This window comes from Sorex fumeus, unplaced genomic scaffold, assembly GCF_029834395.1.
Source record: "Sorex fumeus unplaced genomic scaffold, SorFum_2.1 ptg000111l, whole genome shotgun sequence".
NCBI lineage: Eukaryota > Metazoa > Chordata > Mammalia > Eulipotyphla > Soricidae > Sorex > Sorex fumeus.
Window position 1 is genome coordinate 11,378,125 of NW_026606168.1, and position 15,508 is coordinate 11,393,632.

The 15,508-nt window shown below is 58.3% G+C and overlaps 1 protein-coding gene across 1 annotated transcript in view; it reads left to right on the plus strand.

The window, feature by feature from the left end:
* Nucleotides 1–15,508, plus strand: part of ZNF618 (zinc finger protein 618) — a gene marked incomplete at its 5' end in the record, with an annotated part of 185,654 nt that overhangs the window by 156,086 nt on the left and 14,060 nt on the right. The window contains 3 exons of the mRNA XM_056135376.1: nt 5,121–5,360; nt 8,943–9,026; nt 11,849–11,926. Of these exons, the coding sequence (XP_055991351.1) occupies nt 5,121–5,360; nt 8,943–9,026; nt 11,849–11,926 (402 nt within the window). The remainder of the gene's footprint in view (nt 1–5,120; nt 5,361–8,942; nt 9,027–11,848; nt 11,927–15,508) is intronic.

Consider the following 15,508-nt stretch of genomic DNA (forward strand, 5'->3'; position numbering starts at 1 on the left):
TTTCTTCAATAAAGAACTTCCCTTAAAATTTCTTTAAGGATCGACTGGTGAATGAATCCTTTTTACCAAAGATGATTTTCTTATCTTTTTTTATTTAAAGATACTTTTTCTGGATATGCAGTTTTAGGTTGAATTTTTTTCAGCACAATAAAAATATCATTCATTCTAAGGGTGGGGTGTGACTTAGCAATAGGGTACATCCCACCCACCCACAAATAATTCATTTTCTGCCTCATGTTTTCAGTGAGGAATCAGAGGTCATTCCAGTTGTTAACTCTATATTGTGTCTAATTCTCCCTGAGTATTTTTATGTACTTCCTTCTTCTCACTGAAAATAAAATTGATTTTCAGCAAGTTGTTTATGGTATGTAATTTTCTTTGTATTTATTCTGCTTGAAGTTCATTGAGCTTCTTGGATCAGTAGATGGATATATATTTTTCATCAGATTTAGGGAAATTTTTCTATCAGTATTTCATTAATTACTTGTCTTCCGCAGCCTCTCCTTTCTCTCCTATGGAGGCCATATACATATATATTAGACTATATATATTAGATATATTCGATGACCAGATCAGCTGAAATATTCCAGTTTTTACTCTTTGTTTTCTAGTGCCCTGTCTTCAGTCACCCATCATCTAAGAAATCTAATCTGTCTTATTAGAGAAAAATTCATCTAGTGAACATGGACTTCGGCTATCCTATTTTTATCTCTGTAATTTTCATCCAGTTTCTTTCAGCATCATTTTCTTCATTCTGTTTATAATTTTCTTAAATCTTAACGTTCTTGTCAGTCCCATCATCCTTGTCCTATGTGGTTCTCTTGATGAGATATGATGAATTATACTTGATTTTCAGTCACCTTTTCTCTGGATTATTAGTCACACTTTCCTGGTTTAATCTGATGATGAGTTTTATTCTACTTTATATGGTGTAGGTGCTCTGTTTGAATGCCTGGATTTTGTTGTCTCTCTTTGAAAAATGGCTGCTTTTTTGTTTGTTTGTTTGTTTGTTTGTTGGTGTGTGTGTGTGGCCAGAAGTTCAGTTGTTTACAGATCAGCTTGCTACTGGCAAAGGCTGAACTTTAGTTTGTGGTAGAGGAGGTTTAGGAAACCCTTATTCTATGGTTGGAGAATTCCTGCTAGCTCAGTATGTGTCAGGATCTCTAGTAAACGCTCCATGTTTTCAAAAGCAGGATTCTCCCGTCTGCTGTGCAAGAACTCCAACAGCCTCACCTTGTAGGAACCCTGAGTCCTCACTCAGTTCACCGCCTAAGCATTGGTGGTGGCCATCGGGCGTTGCACGCATCCCTGTGGCCTTCAGCCTGAGACCCTGCCCTGGCGTCCTCTTTTTGCACGACTCCCGTCTCTCTGTTAGTCTGCTCTCTCCGCCTCAAGCAGGAGCCTGGGATTCTGATCGCCGTCAGCTCAGCAGGCCACAGAGAGCGAGAGCGGGGGTGTCAGGGGAACCCTAAATGCCCATCATCATCAGGCTGCTGTCCAGGGTCTGCGCTTTAACAGTTGGGGTGGGGGCAGGGAACACCGGTTTCTCCACTGTGTGCCTGCACTCTCCAGTGTTCTAAGACTGAAATCCAGGAAGGAGGGGCATTTCCCACACTAGACCCCTATGGCATCACACCCTCACACCCCCCCCCAACCCCGTCCATTCCCACCTGTGATCTCCAAGCTCCTAATTCCCGTTGGACAGGAATGCATTTTCACCTTTCGCAGCTTTTGAGGGTGGGAGGCATCTCCCCTTTCTGTCTCCCCTTTCTCAAAGCTTCATGTTCAAGACCTTGAGTCCTCTGTGTTTTCCTGGCTGCAGTTGAAATTTCCCTGTACAGAAAGGGGACAATGAATATCTATCTTGTTAGCTTCTCTTAGCTGGGCACATCTCATTCATGTTTCCCTTCCCCTCCCCCCCCCGCCCCCCTTTGACTTTGGGGCCACACCTGGCAGGACATGTTCCTGCCTCTGCACTCAGGAATTACTCCTGGCACTATAGGAAATGCCAGGGATCGAACCCTGGTCCGCTGCATGCAAGGCAAACACCTTACCTGCTGTTTTATTGCTCTGGCCCCTCACGCATGTTTCTTACGGGGGTAGCCTGCTCATCTGTCAGAAAGTCTGTCTTTCCTGGTACAAGCATGGGTAGGAATTCCAGCAGCATCACGCGCCATGTGTCAAGGTCCACAGATGGAACAAACTGTGAGTGACATGAGTTAAGAACCCCGGGAAAGTTTATCCCACATCACGCCAGCCTGCTCTGTGACTTTGGAGCAGTGCCTTGCCCCCACTGCACCTCCGGATCCCCCTCTGCCTGACCCTCTGGGTACCTTGGGTAGACAACGTGTGAGCCAGCTTCTTACGTCTTCCCTGGGGCATCCCAGCTGCGATGTGCTCTGCTGACGTCGATCTCCATTTCACCTCCCTGGCCATTCCCTCTTGGATTCCGTGATCCCACCTTCTCTTGAACCCTGGCCGTGTCTCAGAGTGGAGGCCAGGGGCTGAATGCCAGACGGAGCCGAGTGGGCAGCCTCCCTGCTCTCGTGGAGCATCCGGATTTATGGGAGCGGAAGTGTACCCCGCGAGACATTATACGCGCTGACCACTTCTTAGGCGGGGAGAGGTGAAGGAACTGAGGGCAGTCAGGGACTCAGAGAGGTTGTGTCTCAGCGGAGGGATGACCAGCAGGAGTGATACCTGCTGCTGGCAGGAGGAAGGGCTTTGTGGAACCTCAGAGAGCAGGAGAGGAGCAGCGCCATAGCTGGTGCCTTGAGAGTGTCCCCAAGCCGCATGCCTCAGGGACGGAGGGAGCTCTGTCCCAGAGAGTATCCAGGTTTGGGTAGCAGGCATCATCACTGACCATGAAAGGGGGTGACCTAGAGTGTCTCCTCAAAACCGCCCTTTGGGGCTGAGCACAAAACCTAAGGGAGCACTGTGTGTGCTGCTCCTGGCTCAGATATTCTGGTCCTGGGTCCAGAGCCAGAGCTCGACTGACACTGCAGCCAATCGGGGTTCGATCCCCGACACCCCCTTTGGCCCCCTGAGCCCTCCAGGAGTGATCCCTGAGCCAAGAATAGACCCTGAGGGACCGGAATGATAGCACAGTGGGTAGGGCGTTTGCCTTGCGTGTGGCCGACCTGGGTTCAATTCCCAACATCCCATTTGGTCCCCCAAGTACTGCCAGTAGTAATTCCTGAGTGCAGAGCCAGGAGTAACCCTTGAGCATCACTGGGTGTGACCCAACAAGAATCAGCCTTGAGCACACTGGGTGTGACCCCAAAATGAAACAGAACAAAAAGATGGTGTTGTCGCATGTGCCCAGGATCCCAGGATATGTAGGGACTCCATGACCTCATATAAAGGCCTCCAGGCACCCCCACTTCTACCAGGAGGGAGGGCCAGAGAGGGAGAGGAGAGGGCCTGAGACTGGGTGCCCCAAGGGTCCTGACTTGGCTGCAGAGGGGCCTTGGCCTCACACCCCCCACTAGGCCCTTCGAATGACCCCCCGTCCCCATCCATGGTCCCCAAACTGCACTTCAGGGAGAGGCCGTGGAGGAATCAGGTATGACCTCCACACGGGTGTGCCATGCAGGTTTATTCTGCAGTTGCAAACCGGTGGGAAATACTGAGATGCACTGCCTTTTTGGTAGGACTTGGGGGGTTTACGGGCTCCAAGCTTGTGCAGGGAGATCAGGACAATGTGTGTGGGGGGGAGGGGACGGGGAGTGGAGCATAGACTGTTCCCTCCCTGTCAGCCCTCCTATTCCTGCATCAGAAGGCAAGAACCCGGGACCTGTGGGTTGGAAGAGGTTTTGGTGCATCGTCTCAGACTACCAGGAGCTCAGGAGAGCTAGCTGACAGTGCCCCAGAGTGGGTGGGGCGCGCTGGCTCCCCTGAGGAGCTCCCCGGCCAGGCATCTCTTGTCCTGCTCCCTGCTCTGTGCCGGGAGTGGTAGGTACATCCCTGTTTCTTGGCTCTGGAGGGTGTCAGGGCATGTGGGAGGCCCAGCCCAGACACTGGCCGGGAGTGGGGTACAAGGAGCCCCCCTCTACTGCTAGAGGGAGGAGCCGTGGACAGTGCTGGGAGCTGCAGCCAACCCCCCGCTCCTGAGGGTGCCCTGGAGGTGCGGCCAAGCCCCAGGGGGGTGTGGGAGTCCCCTTCCCCCACCCTCCTGGCCTTCAGGGGCCAGCGTACACCCCCTGCCCTCCCCTCTTGCTCAGAAGAGGAGAGGTGCCAGGCAGTGAGACAGGGTAGGTCACAGTTGCCTGACTGCAGCTGCAGGCAGACCCCTTGAGGGTCAGCGCCGGATCAGGTGATGGAGCAGGAGACTGGCCAACGGTCACAGCACCTGTCCCAAAGGCCAGCAGCAGCAGGCAGGGAAAGCACTGGGCAGGGAGAACTGCAGTTCCCAGCCAGCACCCTGCAGGGGGCGCCAGCACATTGCAGCCGGAGGAGTGACAGGGTGAAGGGGATGGATCTCTGCTTTTCCCCCTCACCCTCTCTCTGCTTTCTGTCGTGACTCCCAAGCCGGCCTGTCTTTAAAGTGAACTTAGAAGGGAATGTTCTCAGGACTGGAGGAATAGTACCGAGGGTAAGGTGCTTGCCTTGCACGCGGCTAACCCTGGTTCCCGGAGCCCTACCAGGCATGAGTGCAGAGACAGGATTAAGTCCTAAGCACCTCCAGTTGGCCTTACCCTCGCCCATACCTCTGCCAAAAAAAAAAAAAAAAAAAAGGTTGTGTGGCGAGGGGGGTGGCGGGGGGGGAATGTTTTAGAATTTTCTTGGACCTGGCTTGACAAACACAACCTGTCCTCAGCGTGGGTCACAAGGCTGTCTCCTTAGATGCCCGGAGCCTCAGCCAGTAAGCAGTACCGGCAGTGACCCCCCCACACACACATAACTGTGAACTGGTCAGTGCCCTCCTGGGAGCTGACCCCCTCCTCCTGGACTTTCTCCAGCTCCAGGTGGGAGCAGGAACCTGTGCCAAGTAGTGGGAAAAAAGTACTGGAGAAGAGGTGTCAAGTCCTGAGCAGGGTGTGGGGCGGGGAGGGTAGTGCCAGGTCCACTCCCAGAGCGGCAGCAGGGGGCCCTGGACACTGAGAGCATGACCCTCTCAGGTACCGGCCCCGGGTGGGAACCGCCGGAGGATCCAGACACGGGCTCTGAGTGCTCACATCCAGAGGCCTCCCCGTCACCACGCTTCGTGGCCGCGAAGACCCAGGCGAACCAGTCGGGGAAAAAGGTTCCGGCTTCCGTGGTCCGCTGTGCCACCCTCTTACACCGCACCCCTCCAGCCACCCAAACCCAGACGTTCCGCACTCCAAATTCGGGATCTCCGGCAAGCAAGGCAACCGCAGGTACCAACAGCTTCCATCACCCCACACGTGTGCCCTTTGTCCCCGCCCGGCTGTGCCCGGTGTCACGGTGGCCCTGCCCGAGTGGGAGTGGGTTCCCAGGTCTTCCCGGCGACATCCGTGTCCTGGCTCTGCCCTTGCTGGCTGCATGCCCGCAGGGAGCCCTTGAACCTCTCTGAGTTTTGGTTTCGTACCTTTAATCAGAGGGTTCCATGAAGTGATTTTTGCAAACGTTTCATCTTTAGAAAAACAGGGGGGAAAACTCTTTCCATACCCCCCCCCAAGTTCTGAACCAAGGAGTTTTAAATTTTTTTTTTCTGAATTCAAACATTTGAACTTGGTTTTGTAGTTTATATAAAACATGTGGGGCTGGAGCGATAGCACAGCATGTAGGGCATTTGCCTTGCACGCGGCCGACCCGGGTTCAATTCCCAGCATCCCATATGGTCCCCCGAGCACCGCCAGGAGGAATTCCTGAATGCATGAGCCAGAAGTAACTCCTGTGCATCGCTGGGTGTGACCCAAAAAGCAAAAAAAATAAATAAAGTGTTTTTTTCAACCTCTTGCTGCCAAGTCAGGACTGGTTCTCCTGACCCACTTTCCTGCCAGGCAGCAAGCTCCTTGGGGCCGAGCCACGGCTGTCTCCTCGGACAGAGCACGTGCGATTCCCTTTTCCACAGTCCTCACCACTCCCTGCTGCCTACCTAGCTCACGGCCGCATGGCAGGTGTCATTTCTCATTGTGATCACATGATTGCCTGTCTTCCATCCTGCTCATCCATATCCATCACCTTCCCTGGACCCCCAAAGCATGCATTTACAACCCCCACCTTACAGAAACCCTGTCTGAGGATGCACCTCTCCAAAGATGAGTAGGTGGCTGAGAGCTCTGTCCTCCGGGACTCCCTTCTCCTCACCCTCCCGTGAAAGCCCTCCACCCCCAGCCATAGCCCAGCAGAAACCAACGCGTGTCACTCCAGGGTTGGGTGGGTCTCTGCGGAAGGAGAGTCGGGGCGGCAGAAGGTTGAGCAGATTGTGAAAGGCTTCGCGTTTCCCCCAGGGAGACAGATGGGACACGCCGTGTGTCTCCTGCCCACGCACGCAGCACCTGGGAGCAGCCAGCCAGGCCTGCCTGCCTGCCTGCCTGTGGGGGTCTGTGGCATGGAGGATGGAGTGTGAGATGGTCCTCGGGGACTGTGGGTCTTGCAGTCTCCCTCCGAGCCCCGCGTCCATCTCTCCAGTGCTCGTGCGACCAGACCCTGAACTCAGTCTGCCGACGTAGCCGATGGGACAAGGGCTGATGGAGAGGGGCGGGGGGTGTTGGCCTCTGATCTCTGGTTCCGGACACTGGTCTTGGCAAGGATGGCTTCCTGCCATTTCTGAGGATCCGGGTTTTTTTGTGCGTGGGTCTCCCCAAAGGAGAGTGGCCGGGGGTCCTGGAGGTAATGGCCTTCCTAGGCTGTGAGGAGAAAGAAAGGGTTCCTCGACGGGAGGAACCAGCTCCACCAGACCCTGCGGTCCTGCGTCTCCAGTCTTGCCCGCCCTTGGCTGTGTGGCAAGGTGGGGTTTGCATCTGCAGGGCTCGGAAGAAGGATGCTTCTAGGTTAGGGGTCTGGGGGCAGAACCTTCAGCGAGCTCTGGGCCTCTGCGGCTCTGCCTGCTTGCCTTCCTGTGGCCCGGGGTGCGGGGTGTGGGGGTGGTCCTCCCCGAAATGACAGCCAGGGAAGGACCGAGGTGTGCCTGCACCCTCGCTCTCAAGCAGCCCCCACCTTCCTGTGCGTCTCTATGCCTTTGGGGAGAACTTCACGTACCGGACCCACCACACAGGCCTCAGCTGGAGGAGCCCCGGGCTTCAGCGGAAGTACAAAACGTGCGCTGTCAGCTCAGCGCTCCGGGACTGTTTATGAATGGGGCGGGGGGAGGGGAGGAGGGCGGGTAGTGGGGCTCAGTAACAGTCAGTGCTGCTGTTCCGTGCTGCTGTTTTCGTGGGTGCACCGGAAGATGGGGGACACGAGGATGTAGATGGGGACTCACATCCCCGCCCAGACTTTTTCTAGAAGAAACTCTGCCAGGTCCCAAACGTCGGCTCCTGATTCGGCCCCTTCTACAGATCTCTACCAGCCTGGTCCCCCCCCTCCACTCCCAGTCCCCAATTTCTCACTAGGGAGGGCTTGGGGGGCCGTGGCAGAGCCGCGACTGGCTCACTGGCGGTGATGGGTGGCAAGACTCAGGAGCTGAGTCCCCCCCCCCCTTGTTTCAGGCCAGGCTAGAAGCATCTGCTTCTTCCTCTCGCAACCCCATCTCACCCGAGAGACACAGCCCCAGGGCGAGCCCAGCCAGAGACGCCTCCGCTTGGTGACATGCTGATTTTGAGTCCATTTTGGGTCATGGCAGGGTCAGAAACGTCTTCCTGTTGCCCAGGTTGAGGACAGTGGGGGTCTCCCGCACTTTGCCAAGTAGCTCTGCCTGGACAGTGAGCAGCTGGAGGCCTTTTGTCGGTGCTTTTCATTGATCTGGGTTTTAGTGGATCCAGGGACTTGTCTATGCTGGGCACATGTACTCCAAGGACCGCTCCCTGAGGGGCGCTGCTGTGTGTCCACACTGATGCTGCAGGCACGACTGGGTGGGCAGCCTGTGGTGGCTGCATGGCCGGACACCGTAGGGGCTGCAGCCAGGGGTGGGGACGGGGTGTAGTTCAGTGGCCGCCTCTGACTTCCCTTCCCCTCACCCAGCCACCCTGCAGAATCCCAGCCCCCCACGCCCCAATGCCCTGAGCTCCTGCCCTGCCAGTGTGGGAAGCATAGGACCAGTGGCCTCTCCCCAAGCAGGGACCGCCCCCCTGCAAGGCCCTTAAGGAACCTGAGATTTTGAAAAGTGACTTTGCTGGCCCCCTCTGTTCCGGAAGTCTGCGGTATCCACCTGGGGCCGGGCTCAGCACATTGGAGACCCTAATGTGAAGGGCTAGCCTGGGGAAACGGGGGGGGGGGGGGCACTCGTGCCAAACTGACTTTGGAGCACACCCAGCCCCCCGACTGTGCCAGGGGCCACATGGAGACCCCATTGTCCTCCACTGGACACCGCCTCAGTGCCTCCTGCAGGGCTCTGGGGACTGGGGACGCTGTCCTCCGGGGTGTCAGGTGACACCTGGCAAAGGATGTGCCTTGTGGGGTCACACTGGTGACCCCTTCCTCCAGTTACTGTACACCCTCTGCTCTGTGACCGCTGGCTGAGCAGACCGGTGACCCCTGAGCAGACCCCTACTCTGGTTGCTGGTTGCCCAGGCCTGGGCGCCCTCTGTGCAGCAGGGGTCAGCGGGCTGAGTGACAGTGTCACCTGGGGGGAGCCCGAGGCCCAATAGCATCTGCATACTGGGGTGCTGGTCCCACATGCAGCCTCAGGAGGGGTCCTCAGGGCGAGACAGACGTGCAGGCAACTACCACAAGTGAGTTGCTGGGGGGCTTGGCTGTGGGCTTCCGGCCTCCCCAGGAGAGACCCCCAGGTACTGCCTGGTCTGGCCTAGCCGCTGGCCTGCCCACCCTGGGCACTGACCCTGTGCTGACCCACCCACTCCTGCTCTCCCTCCCAGCAGAAAGCGCCTTCAGTCGCAGAGCGGAAGGCAAAGCACAGAACCACTTTGAAGAGACCAACAGCAGCTCCCAGAACTCCAGTGGTAAGTGGCCCCCAGACGGGTTTCCAGGGCAGGGTCCTCACGGAGCCCAGCCTGTGCCTGGGAGGAGGGAGGGCAGAGAATCAGGTTGGGGGGGGGGCGGGGGTGGACAAGCATTTCAGGGACCTGCCCGGGCCTTCTGTCTGGGTTTGAGAGAGAGTATGCTCGTGGCCCTTTCCGGGAGAGGTCAAGTGGCCTTTGAGCTGATGGCCCCAGTGTCGGCTCCCCCTTGGGACCCAGAACCTTCCAGAACTTCCCTTCCAGCAGCACTAGCATTCAGCTCTGGCTCCTGGTGGTATTTGGTGCCCCCTGGCGGTCACGTCTCACAAGCCCCCTTCAAGCCAAGAGCCCCAAAGGGGTGGGAAGGCCTCTGGGGTGGTCAGGAACCTTCCATTGTGGCCCCAGAGAGTGGAATCCCATTTCTCAGGTTAGGACTCAGCCCCTGCTGCTACCACCGTGCAGCGCCGTGGTAGAGACCACTGCGGCTGGGGTGCCCCTGTCCCACTTGGGCATGCAGGTGAATGGCTCCCCAGGGAGCGGATCCCGTAGGGGACACTGTCACTTAGCCCCAAGACCTCCACTGCACCCTGGCCAGGCTCTGCAGGAGCAGACAGCTGGTTTCAGCCTCAGGGAAGGGCAGAGAGTGCCAGGCCTGGGTGGCCAGCGACCAGGGTAGGGGGTCGGCCCAGGGGCCACCAGTGTTACCCCACAGGGCATTTCCACTGCCAGGTGTCACCTGAGACCCAGAGGACAGCGTCCCTGGTCCCCAGAGCCCTGCAGAAGTCACCCAGGGGGTTTCCAGTTGAGGGCCAGTGGGTGTCCCCCACGCGGCCCCTGACACTGTCGGGGGCAGGGTGTGCTCCAGAGTCAGTTTGGCCTGAACACCCACCTTGCCCCCCCCCCAGCCCTGCACAGGAGGATCTCTGAGGACTCAGAACCGCACACGTTGGCTCCTGCCTCAGACGTGTGCTCCAGCCTCCACCTCTGGCAAAGGTGGAGGCCCGAGCACCACCCCACCCCCTGACACCCCACCAGCTGGTTGGTGGCAGACCAGCCTTGGGGGAGGGTTGAGGTAGGAGGAGGAGTTTTTCTTCTGAGTAACCAAGCGGTTTGCAGAGTCCTGAGCAAGCCTGTGCTGAGGGAGGGGTGCCATGGGGAGCCCCCAGGATTAAACAGGGCCCTTTTCTGTTGTTTGTTTTGTTTTTAGTTGTTTGGTTTTTGTTTTGTTTTGTCTTGTTCTTTTGGTCACACCCGGCTCTGCACTCAGGAATTACTCCTGGCTGCGCTTGGGGGCGACCATATGGGCTGCTGGGAATTGAACCCAGGTCCGCTGCATTTGCAAGGCAAATGCCCTACCCGCTATCGCTCCAGCCCTGCACGGGGCCCTTTAAACCCGGAGTTTCCAACTGTTTTGCTCCTGTGGGCTGGTGTAGATGTGAGGAAGGATGTCAGTCGTTCCCCCAGCCTCCCGCCCTGCTTGCTCCCTCCCCCTCTACCCTCTCCCCTCTGCTGGAGATGGCCTGTGTGCCAGGCAAGAGGACCGTTCTCGTGGACAGGGCTGGGAACCACTGCTTTAGCCCAGAGTGTGCTGGTGGCTTCCCCTCGAGGCCACGGGGTGAGATTGTCCGAGCTGGTGAGGGTCTGCCCCTCCCCCGCTCCTCCTGCCCCCACGGATGCCGCCCATACACTGAGCTGCAGGGGCATTGATTAAGCATTTACTGTGTGTGTGCCTGGCACTGTCCCCCACGTATGTCTCTCGTCCTCCCTTGTGCCCAAGGCGCCCGTGGACTCTTAATCCCACTTTTCCGACAGGGCCCTGGAGAGGTAGAGGCAGGCCGGGTTCCACACCGGAAGGGGGCGGGGTCAGGATTGGCCCAGCTCCCTGTCCAAATCCTCCCTCAGAGCGGAGAGGGTCCAGGGAGCTGCCCCTGCCCTCTGTAGCCCCCTAGAATTTGAGCCTTTGAAGCCCCTGGCTCTGGGAGCCCCATGTGTCCAACCCCAAACAGGGTAGCAGTCAGGAGGGTCACTCCAGCTCCAGCACCGGGTGGGACATAGGCAACCCCCTACTCTCCCGGGCATCCCTCCCCCGCCCCCACCTACAGACAAAGCGATGGCTGGGGCTGGGGGCGGGAGCAGTAGGCAAGGCAGGTCAGAGACCTCCCCAGACCTCCGAAGCCCCCAAGGACACAGGGAGCCCAGCCCTAGACACAGAGAGGAGTTTGGACAAGGGAGCAGAGCAACGCCCTCGGGAATGTGACCACTCTCCCTGCGCCCTGGTTCCTGACCCCGGGGGGCCTCATCAGGACACCTCTCCCAAGCCCTGGCTCTTCCTCCTCTTCCTCGTGACTGCCCACTGCTCCTTCCTGCTCCTGCCTTCCTCTGGCCCGCATCAGGCTCCGTCTGGCATGAGTGTCCGTCCCTCTGTGTCCCTCCTGCTCCCTGCACCCCTGCCCCCCTCCCACCGTCGTCTCCTGGGCTCCTCCCTGGGTCCTCCCCTGGGACCCCCGCCATTCCTCCACTCCTCCCCCTGCCCTGCCCGCCTGGTGGGCCCAGGCTATGCTCCGGGCCAGGTTGCAGTTAGCCCCACGCCCTTTCCCGGGCTGAGGTAGAAAGCTGAGCCCCCTCCCACGGGGCCCTCCTCAGCTCTGGGTTCCCAGCGTGTCCTGCCTGTGCCCCAGGCTGGCCCCTGGTAAACGCTCAATCCCAGGCTGCGCATTCTCCTGTGCGGGGGGTGTGGGCAGACTGAGCCCCGATCCTGACCCCTCCCTGCACCTCTGCGCCCCCAGCTGGCCCTGCCCTAACACAGCCGCCCCGTCTCTCTCCAGAGCCCTACACGTGTGGCGCGTGCGGGATCCAGTTCCAGTTCTACAACAATCTGCTGGAGCACATGCAGTCCCACGCAGGTGAGGGGGTGGCTGGGGGCCAGAGCCAGCCCGGGGCCACTCTTTCTACGTCTATGCTTTGTTGGGGTGTGGGGGGAGGCGCCACACCCAGGTTTGCTGCAGGCCACATCTAGCAGGGTGCTCGGGGGCTAGTCTCACACTCTTAGGGCTGCTCCCCATAAGTGCTCTGGAGCCTGCCTGGTGCTGGGGGTAGAACCCAGGGATCCCACATGTGCTCCAGCCCTTTGAACACCGCCCCCCCCCCCCCCATGACTCTAGGATTTCTAGGAGCTCCAATCGGGCAGACAGAACATGGAGGGATCAGGGTGGGGTGTCTGTGTTCAGTGGGCATGTAGGAAGCTAAAGGGGGCTTGGTGGGGGCCGATCAGGCAGGGGGTACAGAGGATGGAGTCAGAAGGCTTCCAGACCCCTGGGCCGAGACCAGAGGCCAGCAGGGAGCCAACAGGGATGGAGACAAGAGGCGGGAATTGCGTGGGGTTGAACGTGGGGCTGAGTGGAGGTACCGTGGCTGGCTTCTGCCCCCGTGGCCGTCACTGGAAGGTCCTGTCTGCCAAGCCCCGTCCTACAACCTGAGCATGTGCCAGCGTGTCCGGGGGCGTGTGGCTCCCCAGCTTCCCTGCCTGTGTGTCTCACTGACCAGCCTTCCCCCATGCTTAGGCCGTGGGTCCAAGGACCAGCCGTGTAGCCCGCCACGCAAGCCAGTATGACACGGCCTCCCCTTAGCTCTGGGACCACCCCGCCGGCTTCAGGCCTTTGCTTGAGGCCCCAGGTCCGCAAATTGATTCCACCCCATCGGCCTTTCAAACCTGGCACCACCCACTCTGCTCCACTGTCTCGGGGAGTCCTGGAAACACCCAGGGAAGCCCCAGTGCTCAGGGGCTTAATAATCACCCTTGCGGTCACATCACATTCCAGTGCAGAGACCTTAGGCGGGTGGCCTTTAAGGGGGTCGCTCGGGAGTCCGGCTCCTTCCTTCTCTGGCTCCATCCTCTGTTTCAACTGCCCTTCCTCTCCCGGATGGGGGCACCTGTCCTGCTCTGCCTGAGACCCCCAGGGACACGTTCGCATCCATAGAGCAGCCCAGCCCTGGCAGAGGTCACGGGATTGGGGTGAGGATGGAGCCCTGGTGTTTCCCATCCCGGGGGGTGGGGGTGGGGCGGAGCCAGGACAGGGCCTGATGACCAGGGGGCCTGCCACGAAGCTGCCCATGTTCCAGCAAGGGGCCATGGCGTGGCCTCACTCGCAGTTCTTAAGGCTTTGGGATCATTTCCAAGTTACCTGAGGGCACACCAAGGATCGTCTTTCTGAGGGAGACGCAGGCCAGCCTCCGCTCCCTGAGGTGTGACCACTTGGTTGGCTCCCTGCCTCCTCGGTTCACCTTTTGCTCAAACGGCTCCACTATCCACGGGGCACTAGCTCTCACAGTCTTTGGGGGAGGCCAGTGATGGCGGCCATGTCTGGGTGCCTCCCAGCATGGAGGGCAGGTCGGGGTGGGGGAGCACCATGGTATGGTGCCAGGGATCCAACTAGGGCCCCCACATCAAAAACACACGCTCCAGCCCTTCCGGTCCCCACCTGCTTCATTTCTAGTGGGTCCCAACTCAGGACACGTCCCCGCCCGGCTCTCTTGCCGCCCTGCCTCCTGGGGTTGTCCCCTGAGGCAGGGACATGGTCCCCTTCTCAAAAGGAAGGGCGTGCATATGCTGCCTGAGCCCAGGTGCTGCTTGTGCCCACGTGGCCGAGCACATGTGGTGCCCGAGCCTCTCCCCTCTTGAGATGTGCACTTTCATGCTTTCCTGTCTAATGCTGGGGTGTGTGTAGGGGGTCTCTCCGCCCTTGGAGAAGCCCACGTTCTCTCTTGAGCACCTCTCTCTCTCTCTCTCTCTCTCTCTCTCTCTCTCTCTCTCTCTTCCCCCACCTCCACACTTTCAAAAACCCTCCAAATTCTGTTTTACTTCAAAAAAAAAATGGCACCGGCCTGTCATCACTGGTACCCACAGAGACTCCTGCTTTCTGCATCTCGTCACTCTCACGCCCTGAGCCACCTCCACACACCCAGACCTGGCTGCAAGGGGGATGGAGGTCGGTTATGTACCCCCTGCCTAGGCAGCCTTCGGCCTTAGCTCATGGGTGTTGAGTCTCTGAAGTTGCAGAACCTCACCCACCCCTCGCACCTGGAGGGTCCCCCGTGCGCATGCGCATGATCTCCCAGGCTGTTAATGGGTGCAGTCCATGAAAATGAAAATTGAGCTGCGGGTGAGGACCACCAGCAACCCCCTCCCCAGCACTTCCACTTGTCACTCACCCCCACCCCTGGCCCCCACCCAGGAGCAAGGGCTGCTTTGTTCTGGTCCAGTGCTGGCCGAGAATGCCGGCCCCGCCATCCAGAGCAAAGCCAGCCAGATCGCAGCCAGGCAGAGTCCGGATTAAAGGATTGACTCCGTGGAGAGAAATTAAGCGTCATGATCTGTGCGTTCACCCCCGCAGATAAGGGGGATCAGCGTGGAATGACAGCAGGGCTCATTAAGAAGCTGCTGAATGGGATGGGGAATTCCCACGAATCCACTTCCTGCCTGCTGCAAGAAGGCCGGGCTGAGCCCTGGTGACGGGGGTCGAGCGTGACAAGGGCACTTGGGGTGAGTGCTCAGCACGTGGCTGGCCTCATGGAGGGACGTCCCCATACGGAGGAAGAAATGGAGGTGTGTGGCAGTGGTGGTGGGCAGGCTGTTGGGATAGGTGGTGCCTGTTTGCTCTACTTTCCATCTCAGGAAACTAAGGCACACATAGTCACAGTGACTTGGCCAGGGCTTGGGAGTCGCCAGCAGGCTGCGATTCTTGCCCTCATGGGGAACTGTAAACCTGAGCTCTCAGTGGATGTCCTCTGCCCCCCCACCACCCCGCTACTCCTGTTTCCACGGGACCCCGAGGAGGGGCACAGCTGAGAGGCTTTTTGGGTCACACCTGGCGATGTGATGCTCAGGGCTCTGCACTCAGGAATCACTCCTGGATGTGCTCTGAGGACCCTATGGGATTCCAGGGATGGAACCCAGGTCAGCCGTGTGCAAGGCAGGCACCCTCCCTGCTGTACCGTCACTCCAGCCCCTGCTGTTGGACTTTCCTGAGGGCTGTCTTAGCATGCAGAAGCGGCATCTCACTGTGGCTTGGTGACTCAGGAGACGGCCAGTGTTTCTTGTGGCTTCTTTGCTTTTTGAGAAGTGTCTCTTCAGATTCTTCTCTCCTTCTTCCACATCTCGTATTACCGAGTTGTAACAGTACTTTCGGTCTCATGGGTTGGGGTCTCTACAGATGCACGCTCTGAGGCTCTGGGTCTGGCAGATGCATGCTCTGTGACCCAGGATCTCTGCAGATGCACGCTCTGCAGCCCAGAGTCTGCAGATGCATGCACCGCTGCTTGGGGTCTCTGTAGATGCACGCTCTGCAGCCCAGAATCTCTGCAGATGCATGCCCAGGATCTCAGCAGATGCGTGCTCTGTGGCCTGGGATTTCTGCAAGTGTTTCCTCCTGTTCTGTGGACTCTTTTCATTCTCATGATACTATCTTTTGAAGTACAAATGGTTTTCA